Source organism: Strigops habroptila, chromosome 8 (genome assembly GCF_004027225.2).
Source record: "Strigops habroptila isolate Jane chromosome 8, bStrHab1.2.pri, whole genome shotgun sequence".
Classification (NCBI taxonomy): domain Eukaryota; kingdom Metazoa; phylum Chordata; class Aves; order Psittaciformes; family Psittacidae; genus Strigops; species Strigops habroptila.
In genome coordinates, this window is record NC_044284.2 from 60873394 (window position 1) to 60897456 (window position 24063).

Sequence of the window (24063 nt, forward strand, 5' to 3'; positions counted from 1 at the left end):
GCCCAAGGGTTCAATTGGTAAATCACTCAGAATTGGTAGATTGCTATGTATTACACAGCAGGCTGTGTGCCTCCAACCAAAACCTAGATGGAGGGGAAGGTACATAAAAGATATTGAAGATACTGTAATTTTGCAGTGAATTGTATCTGATCTGTGCTGAAAAGTAGCCCCAGTAGCTTCTGTGGTGTTATTCCTAATGGGAGGTTTTGTGTAGACTGGTTTCTTATGACCAGAGTGGTTTTTAATCCGTATTTTGGTTAAGCTTTCTCTAAGCTGGTAGTTCAAATTCTCTTCTTTTTCAGCAGCATGTGCCCCAAGTGGGCGAGCTCCAAAACCTTACTTTGTACAATTGCAGAATTTTAGGGAACCTTGAAGGAGAGACAGAAAGATCAGAAGTAATATCAAAAGGCAAAAAACACATGGATGGTGAAGGATACGTGGCCAGAGAAGAAGGAATTGAGAGGTTTAGCAGCTTCATAGTGGATGTATCAAGAGAGAGAGAAATGCCTCATCTCTCCAAGGGCCTGTAGGGACAGCGCAAGGGGAATGGCTTTAACCTGCCAGAGGGGAGATTGAGATGAGCTCTGAGGCAGAAGCTCTTCCCTGTGAGGGTGCTGAGGCGCTGGCACAGACTTTTCCCAGAGAAGCTGTGGCTGCCCCATCCCTGGCAGTGTTCAAGGCCAGGTTGGACACAGGGGCTTGGAGCAACCTGCTCCAGTGGAAGGTGTCCCTGCCCGTGGCAGGGGGTTGGAGCTGGATGGACTTTAAGCTCCCTTCCGACACAAACCAGTCTGGGATTCTATGACTGATGTATCTAGGAGACAGAGCAAGGTGCCTGGGGGCAGCATGGACTGCCTGCCTCTGTTGGTGCTTGCTTTCTCCAAAATACTCTCCATGCTGGGTTGTATCAGCCAGGGTTCAGATGTCCCACCCTGGCTCCATCAGACAGCAGCAGCTCCAGAGCTAGCAGAGGCAAAGCCTGGAGTGACATCCTGGATGTTGAGTCATCTTATTGCTCGAAGCAAAGCTCACACTTTCTGTGCCAGTGCTGAGCCTGTGTCAGTAATGAACCCATTTTCCACGTTGCTTCCATGACACCTGTTCCTAAGGTATATTGTCAGAAACACCTAAAACCCTTTCCCACTTCTAATCCGCCTGGAATGCTGCAATTACCACTCGCTGGGTTGAATCCTGCATTCCTGGGGGATTACCAGCCCCTTTGCTAGACCTGATTAGCATTTAGACTGCTGTAAGCTTACACACCTAAACATGGATTTACATAGGTGATTAAAATGCATTTGCTGCCCAAAAAGCTTAGTCAGAGGGGCGGGTTCTCCCCGTGTGCCTACAAGCAAAGCGAGGAGCACATGTTTTGTCTTGTCTAAGGGAGAAACAGGGGCTTTAATGTGGGAGCTGCTGGTTCTACTGAAGGTCTTTGATTCTCTTGGTTGCATGAAGCCAAATACACAGCAGCACATGCTGACTCGGTGGGTTGAAACCTCAGAGGGGAGAATTAGACATGCACTTAGTTTCCATTTCTTCTGCAAACAAGCACCTCAAGGAATCAACATCCACTCGTCTTTGCTGCACTCAGCCATGAGGTCACGCGGGAGTCCCAGTAAACCTCATTTTCAAGCCTATTAAGTTCACCACATGAAAGTGGTTTCCAGCCACATTTCCCAATTAAATGGCTGTCTGCTTTAAGTGGCTCTACCTGCTGCCGTTTGGAATTGAGCATCTCTTCCTCCCACATCCCTCCTGTGTTTGGGAAGGAGGAACAAGCTCATAGTCTCCCTAAACAACATTCTGCCTTTTGAAATCATGACTTAATGTGGTGCTTTCCCTTTGCTCGGTGAGTTCTGCTGTGATTATCTTACAACTGAGCCTTATTCAGGTTTCCGTGTCTATGAAATAAGCTAAATTGACAGCATTAAACAGTTGCCTGTTTATTCTTTTTAACAGGAAATGAATTTAAAAGAGACGCAGCCACCCGTGAAGAGCTGTTGAAAGCAGCGATTGATGGGAGGGAGGAGGTGGTTTCTCACCAAAACCTTAAAACAACAAACAAACTGGGCATAAAAAATATCAAATAATCACTTTTAAAATAGGGGAAATTTAGCTGTGAGCGTTTCTCTCTTTTCCGACGGGTAAACCATGGTGTGCAGAGGGAATGCCACGAGGGAAAAGAGAAATGAAAGTGTGATTTAATGAATATTTAATTGTATAAGGAGAAATAAGTGAACTTCAGGGGAAAAAAGAGGGTCTGGCCACAGGAGAGGCCCATCTCAGTGGCAGAATGTCTGTCACCCTCAAGCTGCCAGCTGAGATGTCCCTCGGGAGGGGGGAGCCTGCAGCTGCCTGGCATGGGGGAGATGTCCAGTGGGGACCATATCTCATCACTTTGTGGGGCTCAAAGTCCCCTTCCATGGGGGTTCCTGCAGGAGGGAGCAATTCAAGCAGCCCTGAGCATATTATAATCTTTCTTCCTGTTGGTGAAGGCACTCTGGTCTCTCATTTCTCCTTGCCCCTGCATTGCCTGCCCTCTCACCCTCTCCCTTTATGCTACAGGACAAGTTCGTGCTCCTTCTCTTTGAGAAAGCTTCCGATTTGCCATGAGCTTTTCTTTTCCCTGATCCCTATTTAAAAAGTTGCAGAGCCCTTCATTCAGCTGCTTCTCTTCCACAAACACAACTGTGGAAGGGTTGGCTTTTCCTTCCGTCAGATGTCAGTTTATTTACAGAGAAATAGATAGGTCTGAATTTCAATGAGAGCCTATTTACATCTGGTACAGTAGAGGAATTGTTTGGGATCTCTTCATCCTTAGGCAAAGATAATATTGCAGCCTTTGCCAAGAAAGAGTCAGCTTTGAAATATTATTTTCTTTTAACTGTAAGTAGGATTCAACCTCAGTGGACGTTTAGTCTACAGCACTGATAAGAGAATGATGCCGTCACTGCAGCTTCCCCTGACCAAGTCCTCCTGGTCCCCCCATGCCCATCTGCAGCCTCCTTAGGAGCTCATTTCATCACAGCAGCTCCCTGCCCATGCACAAGGGTATGTCCTGGCCAGGCTGAGCCAGAGCTGAGGACAGCATTGAATCAGAATCCCAGGCTGGTTTGGGTTGGAAGGGACCTCATCCAGTTCCAACCCCCTGCCACAGGCCTGGACACCTTCCACTGGACCAGGTTGCTCCAAGCCCCATCCAGCCTGGCCTTTTGGCACTGGAGCTGCTCTAAGGTCTCCCTTTCAGGAGCCTTCTCTTCTCCAGGCTGCCCCAGCCCAGCTCTCTCAGCCTGGCTCCAGAGCAGAGCTGCTCCAGCCCTCGCAGCAGCTCCGGGGCCTCCTCTGGCCTCGCTCCAGCAGCTCCACATCCCTACTCTTAATGTTACCTCATTTCTGGTACTTCCTCCTCTTCACTTGGTCCTTCAGTTTCCAAAGAAAACCTGTTAGAGTGAGTTTTTGCATATACTGCCTGTTTTCCTTTCCTTTTCATGGTCTATCTGCTTTGGCAAACAAGTATAAAACATTAGAATGATTCAGGGCTTGGGAACCATTTTCATTTTGAGACATTCATGATCCCAAGCCCGGTCTTTGAGCTCCCCACCCCTCTCAGCCTCTCTGTGTAGCCCAGACCTTGCGGTCTCTGCTGCAGTAGCACTTAACCAGTCTCATGGTGTTCCAGGTTTTGTATGGAAAGCAAACATTCCCTGGGGAACTTGGCAGCAAGAGCCAGGATTTTGCAAAATGCACCCCAAATCACTCAGTGGTTTCAGGTTAAGCTGGGATTTATCCTTAAGTATTCAAAGTATTATCAATACAAGGATCACCTACAGCAAGCATCCCTCCCATGGGCATCCAGAGCTGAAAATAATTGTGGAAAGCCAAAATAGGGGATGAGAGTGCTGCCATATCTGCTCCACCACCCTGTGTTTGCAGCTTCTTCAACCTTCATCACCAAGAAGGTTGTCCAACCTTGAAGCTAATCCAACCTTGTTGGAGAACAGGGAGAACATTCTCTGCCAGGGTGGGCTGGACAACAGCTACATGAGGAGGCTGTGGAACACAGAAGTTGCTGCAGGACATGCTGGTGGGTACAGCCACGCTGCTGATGGACCTTTTAGGTCTGGGGGCTTCCTGAGGTGTGAAGCAAGCATTGCCATCCTCACTGATGAATCCAGGAGAAAGCTGTCACCTTGGCAAGTCTTTCACCTTTCAAGGCAGGGAAATGACCTCGCTATGAGTTGTTGTAGGGAAAATCCTCCTGCTGTCCCAGGGAGAGTTTGGCTCTTAGTTAAGCTCCATCTTAAAAAACATGAACAAACCCAAACATGGGGAAACCCAGGTGGATTGAAGCCTTCTGTCAGTGGCCCCTGTTCTTTAGAGACTTCCAGATCCTCTTTAGAAATGAGGGGATGTGAATTTGATACGCGTGGTGAAAGGGGAAGAATTACAGCTTTCACATTCATGCACAATTTACCTTTTTATTTTCCTTGATTATCTGGGGGATATTCAGTAAATCAAGCTCCCCTGATGGGGCTCAGGGTTCTCATTCTATTTGTGGGGTCCTATTAGTAGCGAGGCCGTAAATTACGACGACTTTGTTTGAACATTTTTTTAGGCACAGTACATTAGCTCCTTTTGTTTGCTTTTCCACTGAGGGAGCGTACGTTCTTATTTGAGAGTTTGTGTTGCTTCAATGTCTCATTTATAAATAATACAGGGTGTGAAATTCGAAGGTCACGGGACACAACCTGAAAAAGAAACCACCCTGTGTAACACTGGGCCTTCATGGCACAAATCTTCCACAAAATGCTTCACTTACAGTGTATTTTTTATGTAAGCTCAGTGTGTGCAGTGAATATCTGAGCATTCTGCACAAGGTAACTGTATATAACAACCTTTTCCCGGCTCATCCAGCTATCTTTGTTTATTTGAAAGATTGATAGATCAGAGGGTCAAGGGACGTGTTTTATTGTAAGTTTCTGTTCCAAATTTCCTGACATTTTTGGTTCTAAAAAAAAAAATAGACCTTTCAAAGGCACAGAAAGGGCTAATAAGAACCAGATCCTAAAGTGATGCTATGTCAAAATGTCAAAAATAACAGCTTTTCTTTGACTCTACAGCATTAATCTTAAGGCACATACCTTTCTATACACCCTTCCTTTAATAGCTTGAGGTTTTGTATGTGGCTCTTTACTGCAGAGCAGCTTCTAAAGTGACAACAAAATCCCTTGATGGTTTTCAGTAGTTGGGTTTATAGCTGGATGTGGACGTTTGTTTACCTATTCCAAATCACTTCTTTTTCTTTTTGTGATAAAGTTTAGAGGCTTCCTACTTGTGCTATAAAACTGGTTCCCGAGTAAAGAAAAGCTTCATTTCCCCTTGCCAGATTATAGCGTTGAAGCCATCACAGAGACATCTGTCCTTAAACCTGGAAGTTGACTCGTAAAAGGAGAGGCAGATGTGAACTCTCAAATGCATATATTCAGAAGAATACATGTTGGTAGGAAGGGCAGTGAGTTGTCCAATTCCTACCCAAAGGCAGTGGGATTCAGGTGCTCAGCCCCAGATAACTTTTGGGAAGTCCAAAGGCATCTGTGCTTCCCTCCTCATTGCCCAGTGCAATCTCTAAGCTGCTGATTATCAGAAAGCAGCAATTAATTCTGAGAATCCCAAATACAGTGAATGTCACACTTGGACATCTGCAAAGCCATAAAGCCTCAGGCAGTGGTCAGCTTGTTCCAGTCCAGTAAGTTATCCTCAGGTGGAACTAAACCCTCTAGATAGTGTCTGGGAAGAGAAAGCCCAACATACAGCTGCATGTATCCTGAATTGAGTCTTGCACATGCACATCACTGAGGAAACTGAGCTGGGCAAGCAAAGGCACTGGAGTATTTCCTTTTCTCCCAAGGCAGTTGACATTGAATATTTCCTCGTGACTGTCTGGACTTCTTTAGCTCTGATATTCCTCATATAGGTTGCCAAATCATGGGTTGAATGCGGTATCCCTTTCCTCCCACTGTCATTCCTCTACTTTTATTAATGTAAAATAAGTGAAATTCCAGCTGGGAGTCTTCCTTTTGCCCCTTTTAATAACAAGGGTATATTGATCAGACCTGCCAGGATCAGACCTGCCAGGAGTTGTCTTCCTTTGTGAGTTATGGGCAGATCAAGTAATCAATGGTTAATCCTTTTTCCAACTGAGAAGTATGTGCTCTGTCTATGGCCACACTTCAGCCAGAAATCCTGCTGGTTCCTTCTTCAGCTTAAAACTCAAGTCGATCGAGCATATGGAACAGCCAGCAAGCCCCAACAGTGACTTCAGGCTGGGTGGGCTCTGTGTTGTTGACTTTCTGCAAAGATATTAATTCCATATAGAAAATTTCCAATGAGCTGAGCTCAATGGTGGGCCGATACACGTGGGTACGGGGCAGGTCCAAGTGTATCACAGAATCCCAGACTGGTTTGTGTTGGAAGGGACCTTAAAGCTCATCCAGTTCCAGTTATACATAGAATCCTAGAATGGTTTGGGTTGGAAGGAAGATTAAAGCTCATCCAGTCCCAACCCCCTGCCACGGGCAGGGACACCTTCCGCTAGAGCAGGTTGCTCCAAGCCCCTGTGTCCAACCTGGCCTTGAACACTGCCAGGGATGGGGCAGCCACAGCTTCTCTGGGCACCCTGTGCCAGCGCCTCAGCACCCTCACAGGGAAGAGCTTCTGCCTCAGAGCTCATCTCAATCTCCCCTCTGGCAGGTTAAAGCCATTCCCCTTGGCCTGTCCCTACAGGCCCTTGTCCAAAGCCCCTCTCCAGGTTTCCTGGAGCCCCTTTAGGCACTGGAGCTGCTCTAAGGTCTCCCCTTCAGGAGCCTTCTCCTCTCCAGGCTGCCCCAGCCCAGCTCTCTCAGCCTGGCTCCAGAGCAGAGCTGCTCCAGCCCTCGCAGCAGCTCCGGGGCCTCCTCTGGGCTCATGTAGCATCAGACTGGACTAGTCTGGGTAAATCCAAAGCTCTCAGTGAATGAAAATGCTTCTTTCCAGGCTCGTATAGTAAATTGGGCAGACTGTATCAGCCCCTCTGATATGCCCAGAGGGTTCTTCCTTTAGACAAAGAATTAAGTTTACTCTCCTGTCCAGCAGCTGGAAACACTGTCCTCACAGCTGTAGGTTTGCTTGAGAAAGGTCTGGAGATGTTCCTTTCTGGAGAAGTGTGTTGTTACGTGTCTATAATGAGGAGTAACTTGGTACGCTCTGTGGTACCTGGATTAAAGCTGTTTTCAGGCTTGCGATGGTTTGAATGGAGACTTTGATTTTAGCTTTTCTGAAAGATCAGAAGTGCATAAAGAAAAGGATAAATGAACCAACAGTTCTTCTCATAAAATGAACATTTCAGGGTCTAATCGTGGATCCCCATTGTGCTTTAAACACCTAGTGAAATCAGAAACATACAGCTCACACAGTGCTTGGGGGGCAAAAAAGCTCTCAAAATCCTCCTCCTAGCAAAGAGGGTGTTACTGCTCTAAGATGTGTCTTTGGTAATTTAAGATAGAGTAACCGTGTGGTCACAGAGGAGATTAACATTCCTTGGCTGGAGAGGACGAGCTTTTATTTTGAAAGCCACCTGGGTTCCACTTAAAAGCAGCGGAATGAATCCTTCAGGATTTATGACGGCCGGGTAGGCTCCTATTTAACAATGTCAAACCGGAGCCGTGGAAATACACACACTTCCCTCCTTTGGAGGCACGCAACACACTACATTTTGTCCTTGCACAGCTGTTGCTGTTCTGTAACATCAAACCAGCAGAAAGGCTGGCCTTGAAGGATACCTAATATTTGGATTTTATATGCAGTGTCTCCAATTTATGCGCTTAGGATCATGAAGATGACTTATGATGTGTTGTGTTTGCATTGGCAACGGCTCAAACCCAGAAATATATTTCAGGCTTGGCTTTCCAGATACTATCTCAAGTCATTTAAAAGTTCATTATAGGGCACCCGCTAGTGCTGCTATAGTAAAGGGGCTGTCAGCATTTTTCCAGGGTTTATAACTCAGCCATTAGAGGGGAAAAAAAACCTCTGTGGGCTGAAACTTGGCATTCGGGGTCTAGGCCCAGCAGTAAATTGTTTTTACAAATTAAAAGAAAATCAGTTTGACTATTATTAAATTAGAGGCGGGCTACATTTTATTTAGAACCTTTTCAGGCTGTTCTCCCCTTACTTCTCTAAATGAAAAGGTTTCCAAAGTGCTTTTATAGAGTGCTGCTCTCAAATACGGACCGGCTTTTGTTCTGTCCTTGAAACCCTGAGGTTTCACTTAAAATATAATAAGAGTGCTTCTCCCAGCATAGCACTTTTCACCTTCAAAGTGCTTTATGAGCATTATCTCATTAATGTACATAGCAGCCTCCCCATGATGTAAGAGGGATTATTATCCTCACTTCATAGCTGGAGAGATTGAGCCAAAAGGTTTAAGGCTGTTTTTAAAAGGACTTAGTTGCACAAATCCCGTGTGAGCTCTCATTGGCTTTTGGGTGTCTACTTCCCCTTGGCTCTTCTAAAAATCACAACTGAAGTGATTCACCCCAAGACTACTCAGAGCCAGGATTAGAACTCAGACTTTCCAATGGCCAGTGCCACTACATCAGTTAATTCTCAGGAGCACAGTAATTACTTTGTACATAAGAACCATGGTGTTTCTAAGGAATTATTCTTTAAGTCAGAGGGAGTCAACTCTGGGCATCTGGGGAGCTCCATGATGGCTGGGAGGCTGTGAAATGCAATATGGTGAACCATGGTGTGCTCAAAGGCTATGGCCATGCGACACAGTGTCTTCATCATGTGTGCAAGCACCGGGTGCATCCCATTTTATCAGCCCTGTTCACCTCCTGCTGAGAGCACAAAAGGAAGATTTACCATCGTTTTCCTTGGCCTTTAGTCCCAGAAGGAGATGTTAATGCTGATGGCAATGGGGTCACCTGGACAGAAACCTGGCTGCAGGCAGGAACTATTTGATATGTTCTTTGCATAGTTGTTCTAAAAGGGAGAGGGTAGTGGCAGTAGAGATTTGATGAGTTTTGGTAGGTAAGAGTTAGACACAAGTGTTAAAAGTAGAATTAGGCTTCTTTTGGGCCCCTCCATGCCAGGCAAGACCAGCAATGGATGGCTTCTGTGCGTGCCAGGGAAGGAATGCTTGTAATTTTGTATGCCTCGGTAACAGTCCAAAGTTTTTTGGGAGCATTGTGAGACATTCAGCTCATTTTCAACTACACATGTGTGAGAAGTGTCTTCTCATGAAGCTTCCAACTGCTCAAAACCTGCCCTGTTTAAATCTCCTTTCAGATGATCTGCTTTCTGTGATTTGGATGTGAAATGTATGGGTTTGAGGACTAAGCTAAGCTGAATTTAGCAGCTGCGTTTTGGTTTAGTGTTTCTGTAGCAGTTTGTGGCGGAAGGTGGGGAACACATAGAGGAGTCAGAATCGTAGATTCATAGAGTCATGGAATGGTTTGGGTTGGAAGGGAGCTTAAAAACCATTTAGTTCCAACCCCTTGGCTCCTGATGCTGAGAGACTGTTTCTGTTTGTACCTTAGAGAAGCGTCACCATAGCTCTTGCATTACAACCATACTTTTTCACTGACTTATTGTTGCTACTGATACTTTAAAATCCTTCTCCAGCCTTTGGAAACCTACCCTACATCCTCACTCCTTTATTTGCCTCTCCTGTATACCACAGGACCTTTAAAACACTGTCTTTACTGTGGTGATTGTCATTAAGACCATCACAGGACTGAGGCCATCCTGTTTTCTGGCTGTGTTATACTGTAGATGTCTGAACCAGGCTTTGAAACGTTATCAGGAATTGAGTAAATGATTGTGGTATAGAAATACTACATTGGATAATTAAATGTGGTTATGCAGTTCCATGCTATTAGTGTGACTTTATTAAACCCAGATTGTGGAGAGAACCCAAGAACATGTGTGCTGACTTCGATTATGCTTCCTAGGGTGGTTATTAAGATAGCAACTCAGAAATAGATCTGGTCTTGCCATGAAGCTTCCAGAAATGATTCTGTGTAGCTGCAAGGCCAGTGTGACACCGCTTGGACCATCCAAGAGCCATTGGACCCTGTTGTATGTCTTCACTGAGGGCTGTATCTCTGCTCTTTTCACTCCATACACAGATTTCCTAACTCATGAGAGCCATGGGAGCATAGGTAACGGTTGTATTTTGCCCAGTTTCATACCTGTACATTAAAAGGCCAGTTGACCAGTGAAAAATATATGTGTAGGCAGTGCCTTTGTGCTAAATGTTTATCCTAATGGCTCCTTAGGACCATCTTTAGAACAGGGATGCCTTTTATGAAGTGTTGTGCAAGTGCTTGTGTGCTGAGCAGATTAAATACAAAAGAAAGAGATATTGATATACACAAAACATAATGGAGTATCTAGTAAAGCCATGATTAAAGTAAATAATGAAGGGAAGTGGATTACTTAGGCAAGTAGTTGGCTAAGCTGGTTTTATACGTGCTGGGGATTTTTTTCATACTTTTAGGCAGGCTTATTCCTGGGGTTAACAGTAGATGTACATGAGAATGGTGGAACATAAGCAGCACAGCACAAGTTAACTTACCAATGGGCTTTCCTTGACCTCCCAGTTGGCTCTGAGAGCACAGGAGCAGAGAACAGACTCTGGATGTCTCATTCCTTGGCCACCCTGCTGAGACAGGCAGCAGATGATGATGGGGTTTGGCTACTAATGACCACCTTAGGTTTGAACCTGTGACACGGAGATGAAAGTCCACGTATTCCATTCCTCGTCCCAAATCCATCTCACTCGCTGCCTTTGAAGGATTTAATTAAATGCTGAATACAGTTAACTGGAAATAGTCCTTGCCCTGAACAATGCAGAATGAAACAGCACATGACAGGAGAAGGCAATGCTCACAGATGGATTAAAAGAGATTAATTTTGCTAAGTTTTGATTTAACATTCTCTATCTTAACAAAAGAATTCTTGATCTTCTGCTTGCACCTATCATGAGACCTATTTCAGATTGAAGATAAACTTAGCAAGGGAAAAACAGTGAGAATAAAGTCTCCATCTCCTAGATATGATCCTTATTCCTCATCTATGCTGTTAGTGCTTACAGATTCATTCACATTGTACTGTCTACACTGCTCTGCGAATTGATTATAAATGGCTTTGAGATCTTCACTTCTGAATGATTCTTTTCATATATTCCTACGTTTCGTGGGTCCTACCATGAGCAGAGGCAGATCTGCATAGGCAGAGGCATCAAAATGAGCAGCCAGATTTCTAATACCTGTTTTTCATGTTTATTGGTTAGCAAAAGGGAAGAATAAAAAGGAAAAGCAGTGTTACCTCCTTTTTCTGTGTTGAATGAAGCCAGATAGGATGAAGGTGCTGAGGCGCTGGGACAGGGTGCCCAGAGAAGCTGTGGCTGCCCCATCCCTGGCAGTGTTCAAGGCCAGGTTGGACACAGGGGCTTGGAGCAACCTGCTCTAGTGGAAGGTGTCCCTGCCCGTGGCAGGGGGTTGGAACTGGATGAGCTTTAAGGTCCCTTCAACACAAACCAGGCTGGGATTCTATGATATGTTGAGAAAGTAGAGAGAATCCATGGGTGTATGAAGGAAAAGAAGCTTTCAAGAAATTCAGTGCTGCAATAGTCCGTGGAAATTCCAAATGTTTTTCCTTTTATTATCATACAAAACTGTGTGGGACCTATTGCCTGTCCTGAAACATCAGTTAACACCTATTATTGCTTTCTGCTAAACCTGATAGCCACTTCCTTTGTTTCCCTTTCAAAGACAATCAGGAGCTTTCTTTAACATGGCATTTCCTGAGCTGGAGTTCTTTATTCACCCTTTTTTTTTGCCCTTTTACTTCACAGACTACTTCTTGACGCTCGATGAACCGATGAACAACATCACCACCACCCTGGGGCAGACCGCAGAGCTGCACTGTAAGGTCTCTGGCAACCCTCCTCCAACGGTGCGTTGGCTGAAGAACGATGCTCCGGTTGTCCAGGAGCCCCGGAGGATCTCCTTCCGTGCCACAAGCTATGGGTCTCGCCTGCGGATAAGGAACCTTGACACTACAGACACTGGCTACTTCCAGTGCGTGGCAACCAACGGCAGAAAGACTGTTTCTACAACTGGTGTGCTCTTTGTAAAATTTGGTAAGTTTTCTCATTTTCTGCTGTTCAATCTTAGAGAAACAGCTCTGGGGAAAGGTGTGTTTGTCCACTGGAAATGAATGCACAGACTAGCATCAGCTGGTCTGATTCAGCCTATTTCTGGGATCATCTCTGGGGTGACAGTTTATCCTCCCTGGCAGGTTTGCTCTTTGTTTAGCTCAGATGCTGGTGTTGGCAGCTGTAGTGGTGGCTTTTGCTGTATAAAAGCCTATTGGAAGCAGGACTGAAACACATGGGTCACGAAACAGCAATGTTCATTCATGTGTTACCTGGGTGGATTCAGACCAGAGGAGAAGAAATATTTTATTCTCAGGTGACCTCCTTTGTCTCTAATAAGTGAGAAATTTCAACTTGAAGTTTAGACTGGGGGTGTGTTAATGATGCAGATATATATATACATATATACACACACACCCCTATCAGGTAAAATAAGCACTTTTTCTTCAAAGTATATATTGAGATAATCACCTTCAAAGCTGATCTTACAACTGGGAAGATTACAAACAAGAAACAGATTTTATGTGTCTTTTCCACCTCCACATTCAGAGGGAAGTGATTTACTGGGATGAATATACTTGCACAGAGTCCTAGTTAATCCTTATAGGAACTGGACAAATAACACACAAGGAATGATGTGTGTCATGAGTTTAATAGTAGTTTTTTGTGAATCTCCCACATTTTCTAAATTATAATAAGAAATTAATCATTAGATGTTCTCGTAAGGCAGTTGGCTTTTAGCTTGTATCTGAAATTGAAGAGATTTTTGTATGAAAGGGTTATATTTTACAGATGCTTAATATTATACAGATGCTTCTGTAGAAAACAGTGAGTATTTTTCTTTTTTTATGACAGAAGCAATATTGAATCTCACAATTTGGTTTCTAGAGCAAATACTCATTAGTATGAACTTCCCTGAAATATGCTGCAGCCAACTCTTGTGTGGTGAACATGCTCTGCAGCCGCTCCCCAGCCCTTCCAGTAGTTGCCAAAAGCACCAAGGGCAGTAATGACAAAACCCTGAACTGAAACTGAAACTGCCAGAGGGGAGATTGAGATGAGCTCTGAGGCAGAAGCTCTTCCCTGTGAGGGTGCTGAGGCGCTGGCACAGACTTTTCCCAGAGAAGCTGTGGCTGCCCCATCCCTGGCAGTGTTCAAGGCCAGGTTGGACACAGGGGCTTGGAGCAACCTGCTCTAGTGGAAGGTGTCCCTGCCCGTGGCAGGGAGTTGGAACTGGATGAGCTTTAAGGTCCCTTCCAACCCAAACCAGTCTGTGAGTGACTCTATGGCTAACCCCTTCAGCCAAAGCCCACTGAGGTCAGAGCGAATTCAATCAATGCATCTGAATCAGGCTTAGGATGAATTTCCTGATAAATAATGAAGACCGATAGGGGGAAATGATGCTGTTTTCTCCTTACATGCTTTTGTACAAGCCTCCTGTGGATTGCTGTAACCTTTCCTGTGATGGACCGTTGAAAGGCGGGGTGCCTCACCTGTCTATTGTCCTGTCTATGCTGCTTTGCAGACAGTCACTGCTACAGGATATGGTCTTGTCTTTGGCACTGCCAAACTGCGACTTGTCTGTTAAACTACATAAACCACATCCAACATGACAGACTGTTACTTTTATCTTTTAAAAGGTTTTCAAAAGCTTCCTGCTTGCTGCCTCACCATAACTCATCACACTGTTTTTCTTCTGTCACTTTTCCAGGTCCCCCGCCAACAGCAAGTCCAGGATCATCGTAAGTTGTTTCATGTCTGTTGTGTCGATTCATTAATCTTGCATTTCGGCAGTCAGAAGTTCGTTTTTCATTTTGTGTGACAGGAGCACTTTTACATTCCACTTTAAATGAGATAGGATGGTAATTTATTATAACTGAATTATCTGTCTCACAGATACATTTTCATGTCATCATGTCAACTTCTATTTCTTACCCTAGACTTCTTAATTTCCACTGTTATTACCTTTAGATCCTCTGGTGCCTTCAGTCTTTGAATTGATTTCAGTGTACCTAACAAGTATCAGTAGGAACTGATCTTCATACATGTCATGGCCCCATGTGGAAAGTATTTATCACTATAAGTAGATTTTACTACCTAGGGGCTTCTTACTGATTTGAAGGGGACTGATGGTTGTAAACTGTATCTGTATCTATCTGTACCCATATTAGTAAACTGTCTGAAAACTGAGTTTTAAGTATCCTGGAGCTCAGGTTTGGTTTCTTCTGCTGGGTCCATGCTGCTGGGTCTGAGCAGTTGCCACATGGATGTATTTTGGCAGGGGAGCTTTTGTCTTTGGTAGCTTTGGAGAACATACGTTTATCTTCCCCTCTAGTTTCAAGCTACATGGTCAAACTTGCTCACCTGTTGTACTTATCGTTTCAAGTGTGATCTTCAGCACTTCTGGCGTTTGAATTGGTTTTGTGATGGTGCGTCCAACTTATTCATGTCTTAAATGTATGGAACAATACTGAAAGCTTGTCTCTCCTGGTGAGGGAAGCTGCCCCATTAGAACTGAAATACAGTACCAGCTAACATAAAATGAAACTATTAATACAGTTAACAAAGGATGCAAAAGCTTGGAGATGTAAATGTTCCTGACTGTCCCTACAGAAGATCATTCACAAAGCGTGGCAGAGACTATAAGTTAGGGAAGCATCTGACCACAAAAGGACATGCTAGGATGCCCTCTAATGGAACATCATAAAACGTATTTTTGTCTTCCCTTTTCAAGGTACCTGTTGTGAAGTGACTGAGTTTGTTTTGGAAGGGGAACTCTTTGTGTGGACTTTGGCTCTATTTTGTGATGGGGTGCTCAGGGGAGGAAAGCTTCATGATGCTGTGGGATGTGGGGTTTGTTGTGCTCTTTAGCAGTTTGGATGCTTAGCTAATGAGGAGACGTGTATTTAGTGTCTACTTCCACCTAGTTTGGGGGTTCTGTAAGTTGTAGGGTTAAGCAACACATCCTTGGTGGTCACAAACCCACGAGAGAGCAGTGTGAGCACAGAAAGCAGAGAGCTGTGCTGGAATTTCACTGCCAAGGCCACTCAGGATTGCCTCACTTGTTTAAAACAAAATGGATTTTGGAAGCTTTTCTGCCTTTTACTTTCTGGCAGGGTTTGGGGGGGTTTTGCCCCCCTGCAAAAGGAAGACCACAATTAAGTAGCTAAAAGCTTCACCCAGATATGGAGAAGTAACAGCAAATGGTCCCTCTGCTTTAGTGAGTGTTGGGCTGAGCTCTAAGGTGGTATCTACACAACATCATCCAGACCATGAGGAAGAAACAAACCAGTGTCACAAGTGTTAGTTTGGATGTATTACATTCTACCTGAGCTAAGCACCTTTCTGCTAGCTTAACATGGCCCTGTCTTATTCTGCGTGCAAAGCCCATATATCAAGGGAATAAATAGTCACAGTTTTCTGTATGCGCCATATGAAACATTAAATTGGCTTTAAAGTAACTTCATCCAAGATTTGCATTTTGTTTTCAATATTGGTGTACATGTGTGCAAACACAAAGAATGTGGAAAAGGTGAAAAGAAAGTGAGACATCCTCTTTAGTAGTTGACTTTATGATTGTGCCTTATAATTTTATAACCATAAAAGATATTTAATCACACTTCATTACCCTGGGAGGTTGTGGGCTCTGTTTAGTGAGAGGTCACATTATATTAAACATTGGAGAGAAACATCCAAAGAAACGTGCAGAGGGATCTTTGTTTCCCTGAATGGAGAACATTTACATTCCTGGAGAAAACCAGATTTAATTTGTGAAATAAGAGAATCAGGAAGGAGCTTATGACAAAGAAGTTATGAACTTGGAACTGATACTAAATGAGAGTAAAAAAAGGTCAGTATACATCCTCTTGAACCTACATTACACAGGTGTCACAAAAAAGGCTTTGAAGGACTACTGGCTAAAGGCACTGGTACTGCTTTTAGCCCAGAGAAGCTGTGGCTGCCCCATCCCTGGCAGTGTTCAAGGCCAGGTTGGACACAGGGGCTTGGAGCAACCTGCTCTAGTGGAAGGTGCCCCTGCCCGTGGCAGGGGGTTGGAACTGGATGAGCTTTAAGCTCCCTTCCAACCCAAACCAGGCTGGGATTCTGTAATTCTGTGATTCTGTACTCCCCAGCATAGGGGAACAGAGCATTTTATACAGCTCTTCTAAATCTTCTTGTGTGAAAAGCAAACTTATTTAAGTTGTTCTAGAGATTAAAACATAATTTTCTGGTATTTTGATTGTAAACTTCTTCAAATATGGAGAGAAGTTGGAGCTTCCTCCCTGTGAGACCCTTCAACTACATCAGCCCTCAGACTATTATGTTGTTTCGTAGCCTTGATGCCATATTAGGACTCCTTGTTGGTATTAGATGAGCTAGATAGTCGTGAAAAAAACCTGCTTTTGTTTGTGAAAACCACCTCTGTCTGTGCCAGCCTCAATTTTCAAGCTCCAGGGTGATAGATGTACTACATGGCCGACCTCTCTTGCCACCATTTAAGACTCGTGGGAGTCCTATGGGGAAATATTTTCTTCAGGAATAGTCTTGGAAGCTGGGTCATAGAATATCTTCCTGACATTTGTTCAAAAATTAAGGCTTTGGTCCTGGTGCTTTGGCCAAAGTGGCTGTGGATCCATGGGTTCAGCTCATTTTGGTTCCCCAAAATCAGGTTTTGATGGGAACCTGTGTGTCTCTGACCTCGCTGTGCCAGCTGACACTGATGTTGCTCTGAGCAAATGGACACTCACCATGCATCGTCATAGGGACATACCATAATGTTTTCCAGTGTTTAAATGAAGGCTAAATATGGAAAAAGCACTTTGAAGGATGTCGTGTAAATGAAAACTCACACTTGGATGATGTTTTTGCCTTATCAGCATGAGTTTCTTCCCCGATGATAAGGCAATGAACAAACTCAGTGGCAAGCAGCAGCCTTGTGCAGTGGGCGTGCTTTTCCCATGTTGTCTTTATCAATCTACCATGAGTGGAAGGTTCTGTTCATTTCAGGGTTTAATTTGAGGATCATGAGTTTAAAAAACTCCATATGCTCAGCACTTTTTCCTTGCATAATTTATAGGCGCCGAGTTCTGCCCTGATGTGATGGCAGGAAAATAAATGGGCCAACTGTAGCTGAAAGAGTAAAAAGGTTAACTGGATGACTTCTGTAAAAGCACACAGGCAATGCTGGATAACATAATAACTCACGTGTGTGTTATATCCTTATTCTCTCTGCTTTCCTTAAGCACTGTTAGAGTTAGCTAGAGCCAAACGTCTGATTTGCAAATCAGTGTGAAGCGAAGGAAAGAAACTCCAGCAGAAACACACCACTGCAGTCTATAAGGAAACCAAGAACCCAAAGGTATTGCTGCAGCATCAAACACAGGCTGACCTGAATGTCCTTCCTTTAGCTCTCCTGTGTTTGGCAAAGGTCAGCTTTAAAGCCCTTATCTGCCAGGCCCTGGAGTTACATTCCATTAATGTGCTCTGGTGCTCTGCCTCCCTGACATAGCTTGAAGAAGCTTCTTTGGTTTCAAAGAACCCCCCAACCACGCTCCTGCTTTATAAATAAATCATTATTTTATCTGTTGGGTTGCCGGAAGGTGCTACAGATACAGCCCCAGCTACAAGCAGCTCAGTGAGCTGTGGGGAGAGTGAGAATGCCTGTGTCCTGCAGTCCGGATGTGTGCCCAGGAGCTGGGCGGCCACACAGGCTCCGGCTCTTGGGCTGCTGGAATAGTTTCCATGAAGTGGATGGTGTCAAGGGCACCTCCACAACAGCAGAAGTCTGGAGGGGGGCTCTTGTGGCAGATAAGTCAGGTCTTGCAGACTCTTGGTGTAAGAGGCCACCATCAGCTAATGTGGCCCCTTCTTTTTTCCATGGAATTTATGAATGCAAACTCAAGTTGATTGAATAACTTGAGGAAGATCAAAGGGAGCATTTTGCAGTTAACTCATGTGTCAGCGTATACTTGTGCAGTGCATATTTCTGTGTGGGTCCATATATTATACACATATATATGCACTGCTGTAGCAATCACTTCTGAAAATTCCCTGAAAAACCATAACTTTAGCATTGTTTTTGAAGTTCCCATGCTTTGCATCACTTTGAAACTCAGTTTTTATCCATCATCCATGGCAAGGTTTGGTCCTGTAAGGATGTAGAAATGTGTATCTTAACCTCAGGTCTCTGTGTTGCTACAGAGATCAGAATCAGAAGGGGCTGAGGTCAGAGCACAGCAGATTCCTGGGGATGAGAGAATTTAATATAACGATAGAGATACTTTGGCCTGGGAAATGGTTGTGTGCGCAGTCTTTTCCATTATTATTGTCCTTTTTTTCCCATTCTGTATGGTTTCCTCTACTTGGAGCAATGACCCTGTGCTTGCCCTGAACTTCACCCACTCCAGGAGAAACCCTAGGGGCAAGTCACAGAAAAGGGACTGTAGTGATAAGACGAGGGGTGATGGGTTCAAACTTAAACAGGGGAGATTCAGATTGGATATAAGGCAGAAGCTCTTCCCTGTGAGGGTGCTGAGGCGCTGGCACAGAGTGCCCAGAGAAGCTGTGACTGCCCCATCCCTGGCAGTGTTCAAGGCCAGGTTGGACACAGGGGCTTGGAGCAACCTGCTCTAGTGAAAGGTGTCCCTGCCCGTGGCAGGGGGTTGGAACTGGATGAGCTTTAAGGTCCCTTCCAACCCAAACCATTCTATGGTTCTGTGATTCTATGAAATGAGAGGAGGGGGAGCACACTTGAGCCGTGTTCGAGAACTGCCATAAGAGCTATAGTGGTAAAGAAAACAATAATGCCATTTTGCGTGGTCCAGTCTAAAAATGAGCTAGACAAAACCTGCTGGAGTGTAATCAGTGGGAAGAGTTCAGGACAATGCTCTGTATGTTCTGTGTCAGAAAACCACACACAATTTATTGTGTTGTTTCAAAAAAGGCTTAGCCTGCAGGTGAAATAGGTCACTCAACAACACAGACTTTTGACTTTATTACAGTGGGAGCATCAGAACAGCATGGAATAGAGCCTTGAGCCACATGGTTTAGGGCAAGGTGTCCCTGCCCATGGCAGGGGAGTTGGAACTAGATGATCTTAAGGTCCTTTCCAACCCTTACGATTCTATGATTCTATGATTCTATGAATACTCTCAGAAGTATTCTGTATGTTCACAGGACATGGTGCTTTAGGTTTTAAAGGAGAAAAATTACTAATTCATCAGCATTACTGCACCTGGATGTGCAGGGGTTACTGTGTGGCAGGGAGACAATGGCATGGATGAAAATCAGGCTGGATATTATACCAGAGACTGGCACCTCTTGAGTAGGGTATATACAGTCCTTGTGTCGGTATTGCTCTTGAGCAGTCCTTTTATTCTTAACAGAGCCTTTTCTGTATATGTAACCTAAATATGGCATTGTTTTGTTCTTTATTTAACCACTGGGAATGAGGAGAGAAGAAAATAAGAAGAGAGGGCTGTAATTTTAAGGGGCATTTGATTCATAAAATCAGATGGGGTTTGCAAGGCTATTGTGAAACCACAAACCCCACTGGAGTCTCCCATCCTCTTTTTCGGTGATTAAAGCCTTTTTTGGGTTTTTAGTTAAACACATCTGGGTTTTTTAGTAAAACAGATCTTTTATACAGTGGCTCTGTGTGGCTGGATGTCAGCGTGGTTCCTTCAATGAGAAAACACACAACCACTGGCCACCATCCAGGTGAGACTTGGCCAACTGTGTGTTTGATTGTGGATTGCAAAGGATAACAGAGTCTTTCCCCCTTTTGGCCATAGAAACTAAATTTTATAGAAGAAAAAGTACTGGTAAAGAGGCAAGAATAGATGCACTGGACAACCACTCCAGCAGCATCCTGAGACCAACCGCAGCACCTCAGGGCTCCTGCACCTAGGCTGGGTACCATGCTTGACCTCCAGCATCTTGGTGAAGGAGGTGTGTTGATTTCCAGTCCTGTAACATGTTTTGTGGCTGTCACAGAAACTCCATCCCTGTTACTTAGTGATGGAAGGAATCTTGAATGAGGACTGTGTGCGAGTCCCATGAGTTTTGGTGCAGGGTCTTTTATAGCCCCACTGCATGCTGGTGCAGCAGTTTGTCCATGCAACATATAGGATCTGAGACACAACTCGAAGTGGGATATTCTGTGTGGAGGCCAATATAAATACATTTGTGCAAAAAAATCATGCAGTATGAAGATGAAGTCTGAGTGGCTGATGCTGACAGAAACCATGTTACGTTCTGTTACATTACTTCATTCGAGTGAAAATAATACTCCCTTAGTTTTGCCAGGCTCTGAGAGGCAGATTATCTGCTGTGAGCATGCCAGTCTCGGAACTGAAATGTTTCCAGAGAGAGCTGGGCTTGTCCTCTTCACTGTGTCTTTGATCTGGGTGCGCACTCAATCTGTTCTGCCACTGTCTCACCTTATCCCTTGTACTGATTATTCTGCTGTGGTTTTCCTTGTGACATTCCTGGAGCATCATGGACAATAAGGTGGCTGCTGACTGTGTATGGTTCAGGAGGGAACATGCTCTTAGGCTTCCCTGAGCAAGCAAAACTAAATGAAAAGCTCTGGGTAAATGTAGTACAGAATTTAGAAAGCCACATTTGTGTCTTCTATTGGGTGAATTGCTACAGAGAGTATTCTAATGTGTTTTATCTACTCAAGGTACTTACATAGCTAAATATACACATTATCTGAGAACCCCAGGATCCTTTGCCTCTTTACCCACTCTTATCTCCCAGGCCACGTATGGGAAACTGAGCCCAGAGTAAGATTAAAGGTGGGTTTCAGTTGCTTTAACTGCAGCTGTTTGTGTTACTTCAGATGCAGCTAAAGTCACACTTGTCTGGGTTTGGCACCCTGGGGTGATTTGCCCAAGTTATTGTGTGTGCAGCCTGTAATGAAATAGAGAATTGAGTTCTGTCTCTGGAGGCCACAATAATCCAGTGACCAAAACCTGTGCCACCAGATTATTGCTCTTGTCTTCTGCAGCCGAGCATCATCCGGTGGTTTTCATGTGAGCAATGCAGCAAAAATCCAAGTTGTTTGCCCCAGAGTGGGTTAAGTTGTATTTTGTTATGCTGTGCTAAGTCTACAGAAGCGAAACTGGCCTGTTTGGAGAAGGATTGACCTTGGAAAGTGCTTTTCACTTTGGAAAGGGTAACTAATCAATGTTTTCACAAATTTTAGCTGAAGTGTTCCACTCTTATCTGCCTGTAGTGCAAACAGGAAACCCTTCTGCCCTCATGCAGCATGAAGGAAAGGTATGACACAACGTGGAGACATAGTCGTATTACCTGAAAACAAAGCAATTACACTGATGTCAATATTTTTTTAAGCGGGGAAGGAGAAGAAGGGAGAAAAGTACATTGTGACTTGGACACGGGGAGCCAGAATTCCCTAATGCGTTTTTGTAATACAAGGGGAAGGACAGTGTGCTCTTAAGAACTGGGTTTGTTTTCATTCTGTGCAGGGTCACCCATAGCAACTGCATATGCAGGTAAATATTTGGTGTAGAAATGGCCTTTGTGGAATGCTGCAGTCAGTATCTGAAGAGTATTTGGACATTTATTTCTATGAGTCTTTAATACAACCCAGTTGCATAGTCGAGTGGGTTGTCCAGGTATTACAGCCCGTGGTGGAAGTGAAGATGAAAATATGAAATTCCTTTTACTTGCTTAGGAAGTGCGCAGCATTCAGGATTTTGGAAATATGGGATAAGGTCTTCTGCCTTTTTATATTTAGCTGCTTTTTCATGGAATCACAGACTGGTTTGTGTTGGAAGGGAGCTTAAAGCTCATCCAGTCCCAACCCCCTGCCACGGGCAGGGACACCTTCCACTAGAGCAGGTTGCTCCAAGCCCCTGTGTCCAACCTGGCCTTGAACACTGCCAGGGATGGGGCAGCCACAGCTTCTCTGGGCACCCTGTGCCAGCGCCTCAGCACCCTCACAGGGAAGAGCTTCTGCCTCAGAGCTCATCTCAATCTCCCCTCTGGCAGGTTAAAGCCATTCCCCTTGTCCTGTCCCTCCAGGCCCTTGTCCAAAGCCCCTCTCCAGGTTTCCTGGAGCCCCTTTAGGCACTGGAGCTGCTCTAAGGTGTCCCCTTCAGGAGCCTTCTCTTCTCCAGGCTGCCCCAGCCCAGCTCTCTCAGCCTGGCTCCAGAGCAGAGCTGCTCCAGCCCTCGCAGCATCTTCATGGCATCCTCTGGACTGCGTTTAGGATGTTAATTTAGCCTTCCTGTATTAGTTGCACCGAACTTTTTTGACCGTGTTTGATAAATGCTGAGGGCAGCACTGAAATGTGAATTTACGCTGTCATTACAAACTAGGCTCAGATAATCTTATTGTGGCTTTTTTAACACTGTGATTCTAGGAACATTTCAAATCCCACACAGGAACCTGGCGGGGCCTGATACATGATGTACATGTAGAGCATAGATTTTCCTTTTTCTAATTATCAGAGTCGATTGAAACACTTAAAGAAATCCTGTAATTTCATGATTTGACCCTGAGTTGCAATCTCTGTGTGTGTACTTTCCTGATTGGTTTAAAAAAGGACCAAACTTAGGATCATTTTGAAGTTTCTTCTATTTGACAGCAGAAAGGAAAAAAATATAATCAGGAAAGGCTGAAAAGTTGCATTACTTACACTGATCATCTCCTGCAGCCTGCAGGGTATTGTGGTTATGGAGATACTCTTTAACTGTTGTGCACAGTTGGCAATCTGCATCTGATTAATAATAAACTGAGTCTTGTGAGTTAAACCAAATAGTCTGACCTGCCAAGTATTGTTCCTATTAATGCTATATATCCTTAATGTCACACAGAGGCCTTTTTCCCACTGAACTCCCTGGCAGGAGCTGTCTGGGTAGGAGTTCAGTCCACCCCAGGACTGTGCTATGAAGCTCCACATTAAGAATACTTGGGAAAAAAGTGTTGGATTGGATTAAAATATTGAGCCTTCAGTATCTGGTTTTATTCCATGTTGAAATGAAGCTGAGACCATCAGGGTTTTATTCTCAGAAAATAAGTGTTATGTAGCCCCTATCGCAGTATATATGATCAGAGAGGAGGAAGATGCTCTCTCTGCTTTAGAGCAAAGGTGTGACCTGGTTTTCCCATATTCCATGTGGTCATTCCAGATAACAGCTATTTTGAGGCCAATCCCAAAATTCCTTCTGCAGCTGGTAAAAGATTGCAGCAGCGATTTCATCCAAACCACTGAGTTCCTGTGAAGCATTCCAGTTTTCAGAAGATGATGTTTTCTCCTCAAGACAATTTTCATCAGCAAAAAAGCTCATTTTGCTTTGATCATAAGGGCATTTTAAATGGCTTAAAAGGATTTCTTTGAGCCTGAAGGCTGCGACAATATTACAGTAACAATTAATTTCCCCCTTCCTGCTCTGTGTCAGGTTACAGTAGTGGCTAAACAGAGCCTGTCTGTGTGCTGCTTTGTTTTGGAAACGACTTGCCCTGAATGTGTGTCTTGTCCTCAGAGAGGACAAATAAAAAAATCATCTTTTAGAGTGTCTCTGATTCCCATGGGATTAGACCTGGTTTGTGTTATGCTCAGGCAAGAGGGTATCCTAAAACTTCTGACAGAGATTCTTGGTCTGTTCTTTTATTTGTATATATTTACCTCCTTCAGTGGCTCTGCATCTAAGAGCCGCTGAAATAGAGATGGGTGCTGTTGTTTTGGTGAGGATGGGTATATTTTATGATGTAGCCCAAGTGCCAGAGCCTCCTCCCTCCCAGTCTCAGGCTTTTGGATTTTTCTGTTCTTCTTTCCATTGTCCCACTATTTAAAGGGTGGCTACAAAGAAGATGGAGAATCC

At 44.4% G+C, this 24063-nt stretch overlaps 1 protein-coding gene across 2 annotated transcripts in view; it reads left to right on the forward strand.

Annotated features, from left to right (window-relative positions):
- Nucleotides 1-24063, forward strand: part of ROR1 (receptor tyrosine kinase like orphan receptor 1) — a 184057-nt gene that overhangs the window by 123662 nt on the left and 36332 nt on the right. For both annotated transcript variants that reach the window (XM_030495773.1, XM_030495774.1), the window contains exons 3-4: nucleotides 11906-12193; nucleotides 13920-13950. In XM_030495773.1, coding sequence (XP_030351633.1) covers nucleotides 11906-12193; nucleotides 13920-13950 — 319 coding nt within the window. The remainder of the gene's footprint in view (nucleotides 1-11905; nucleotides 12194-13919; nucleotides 13951-24063) is intronic.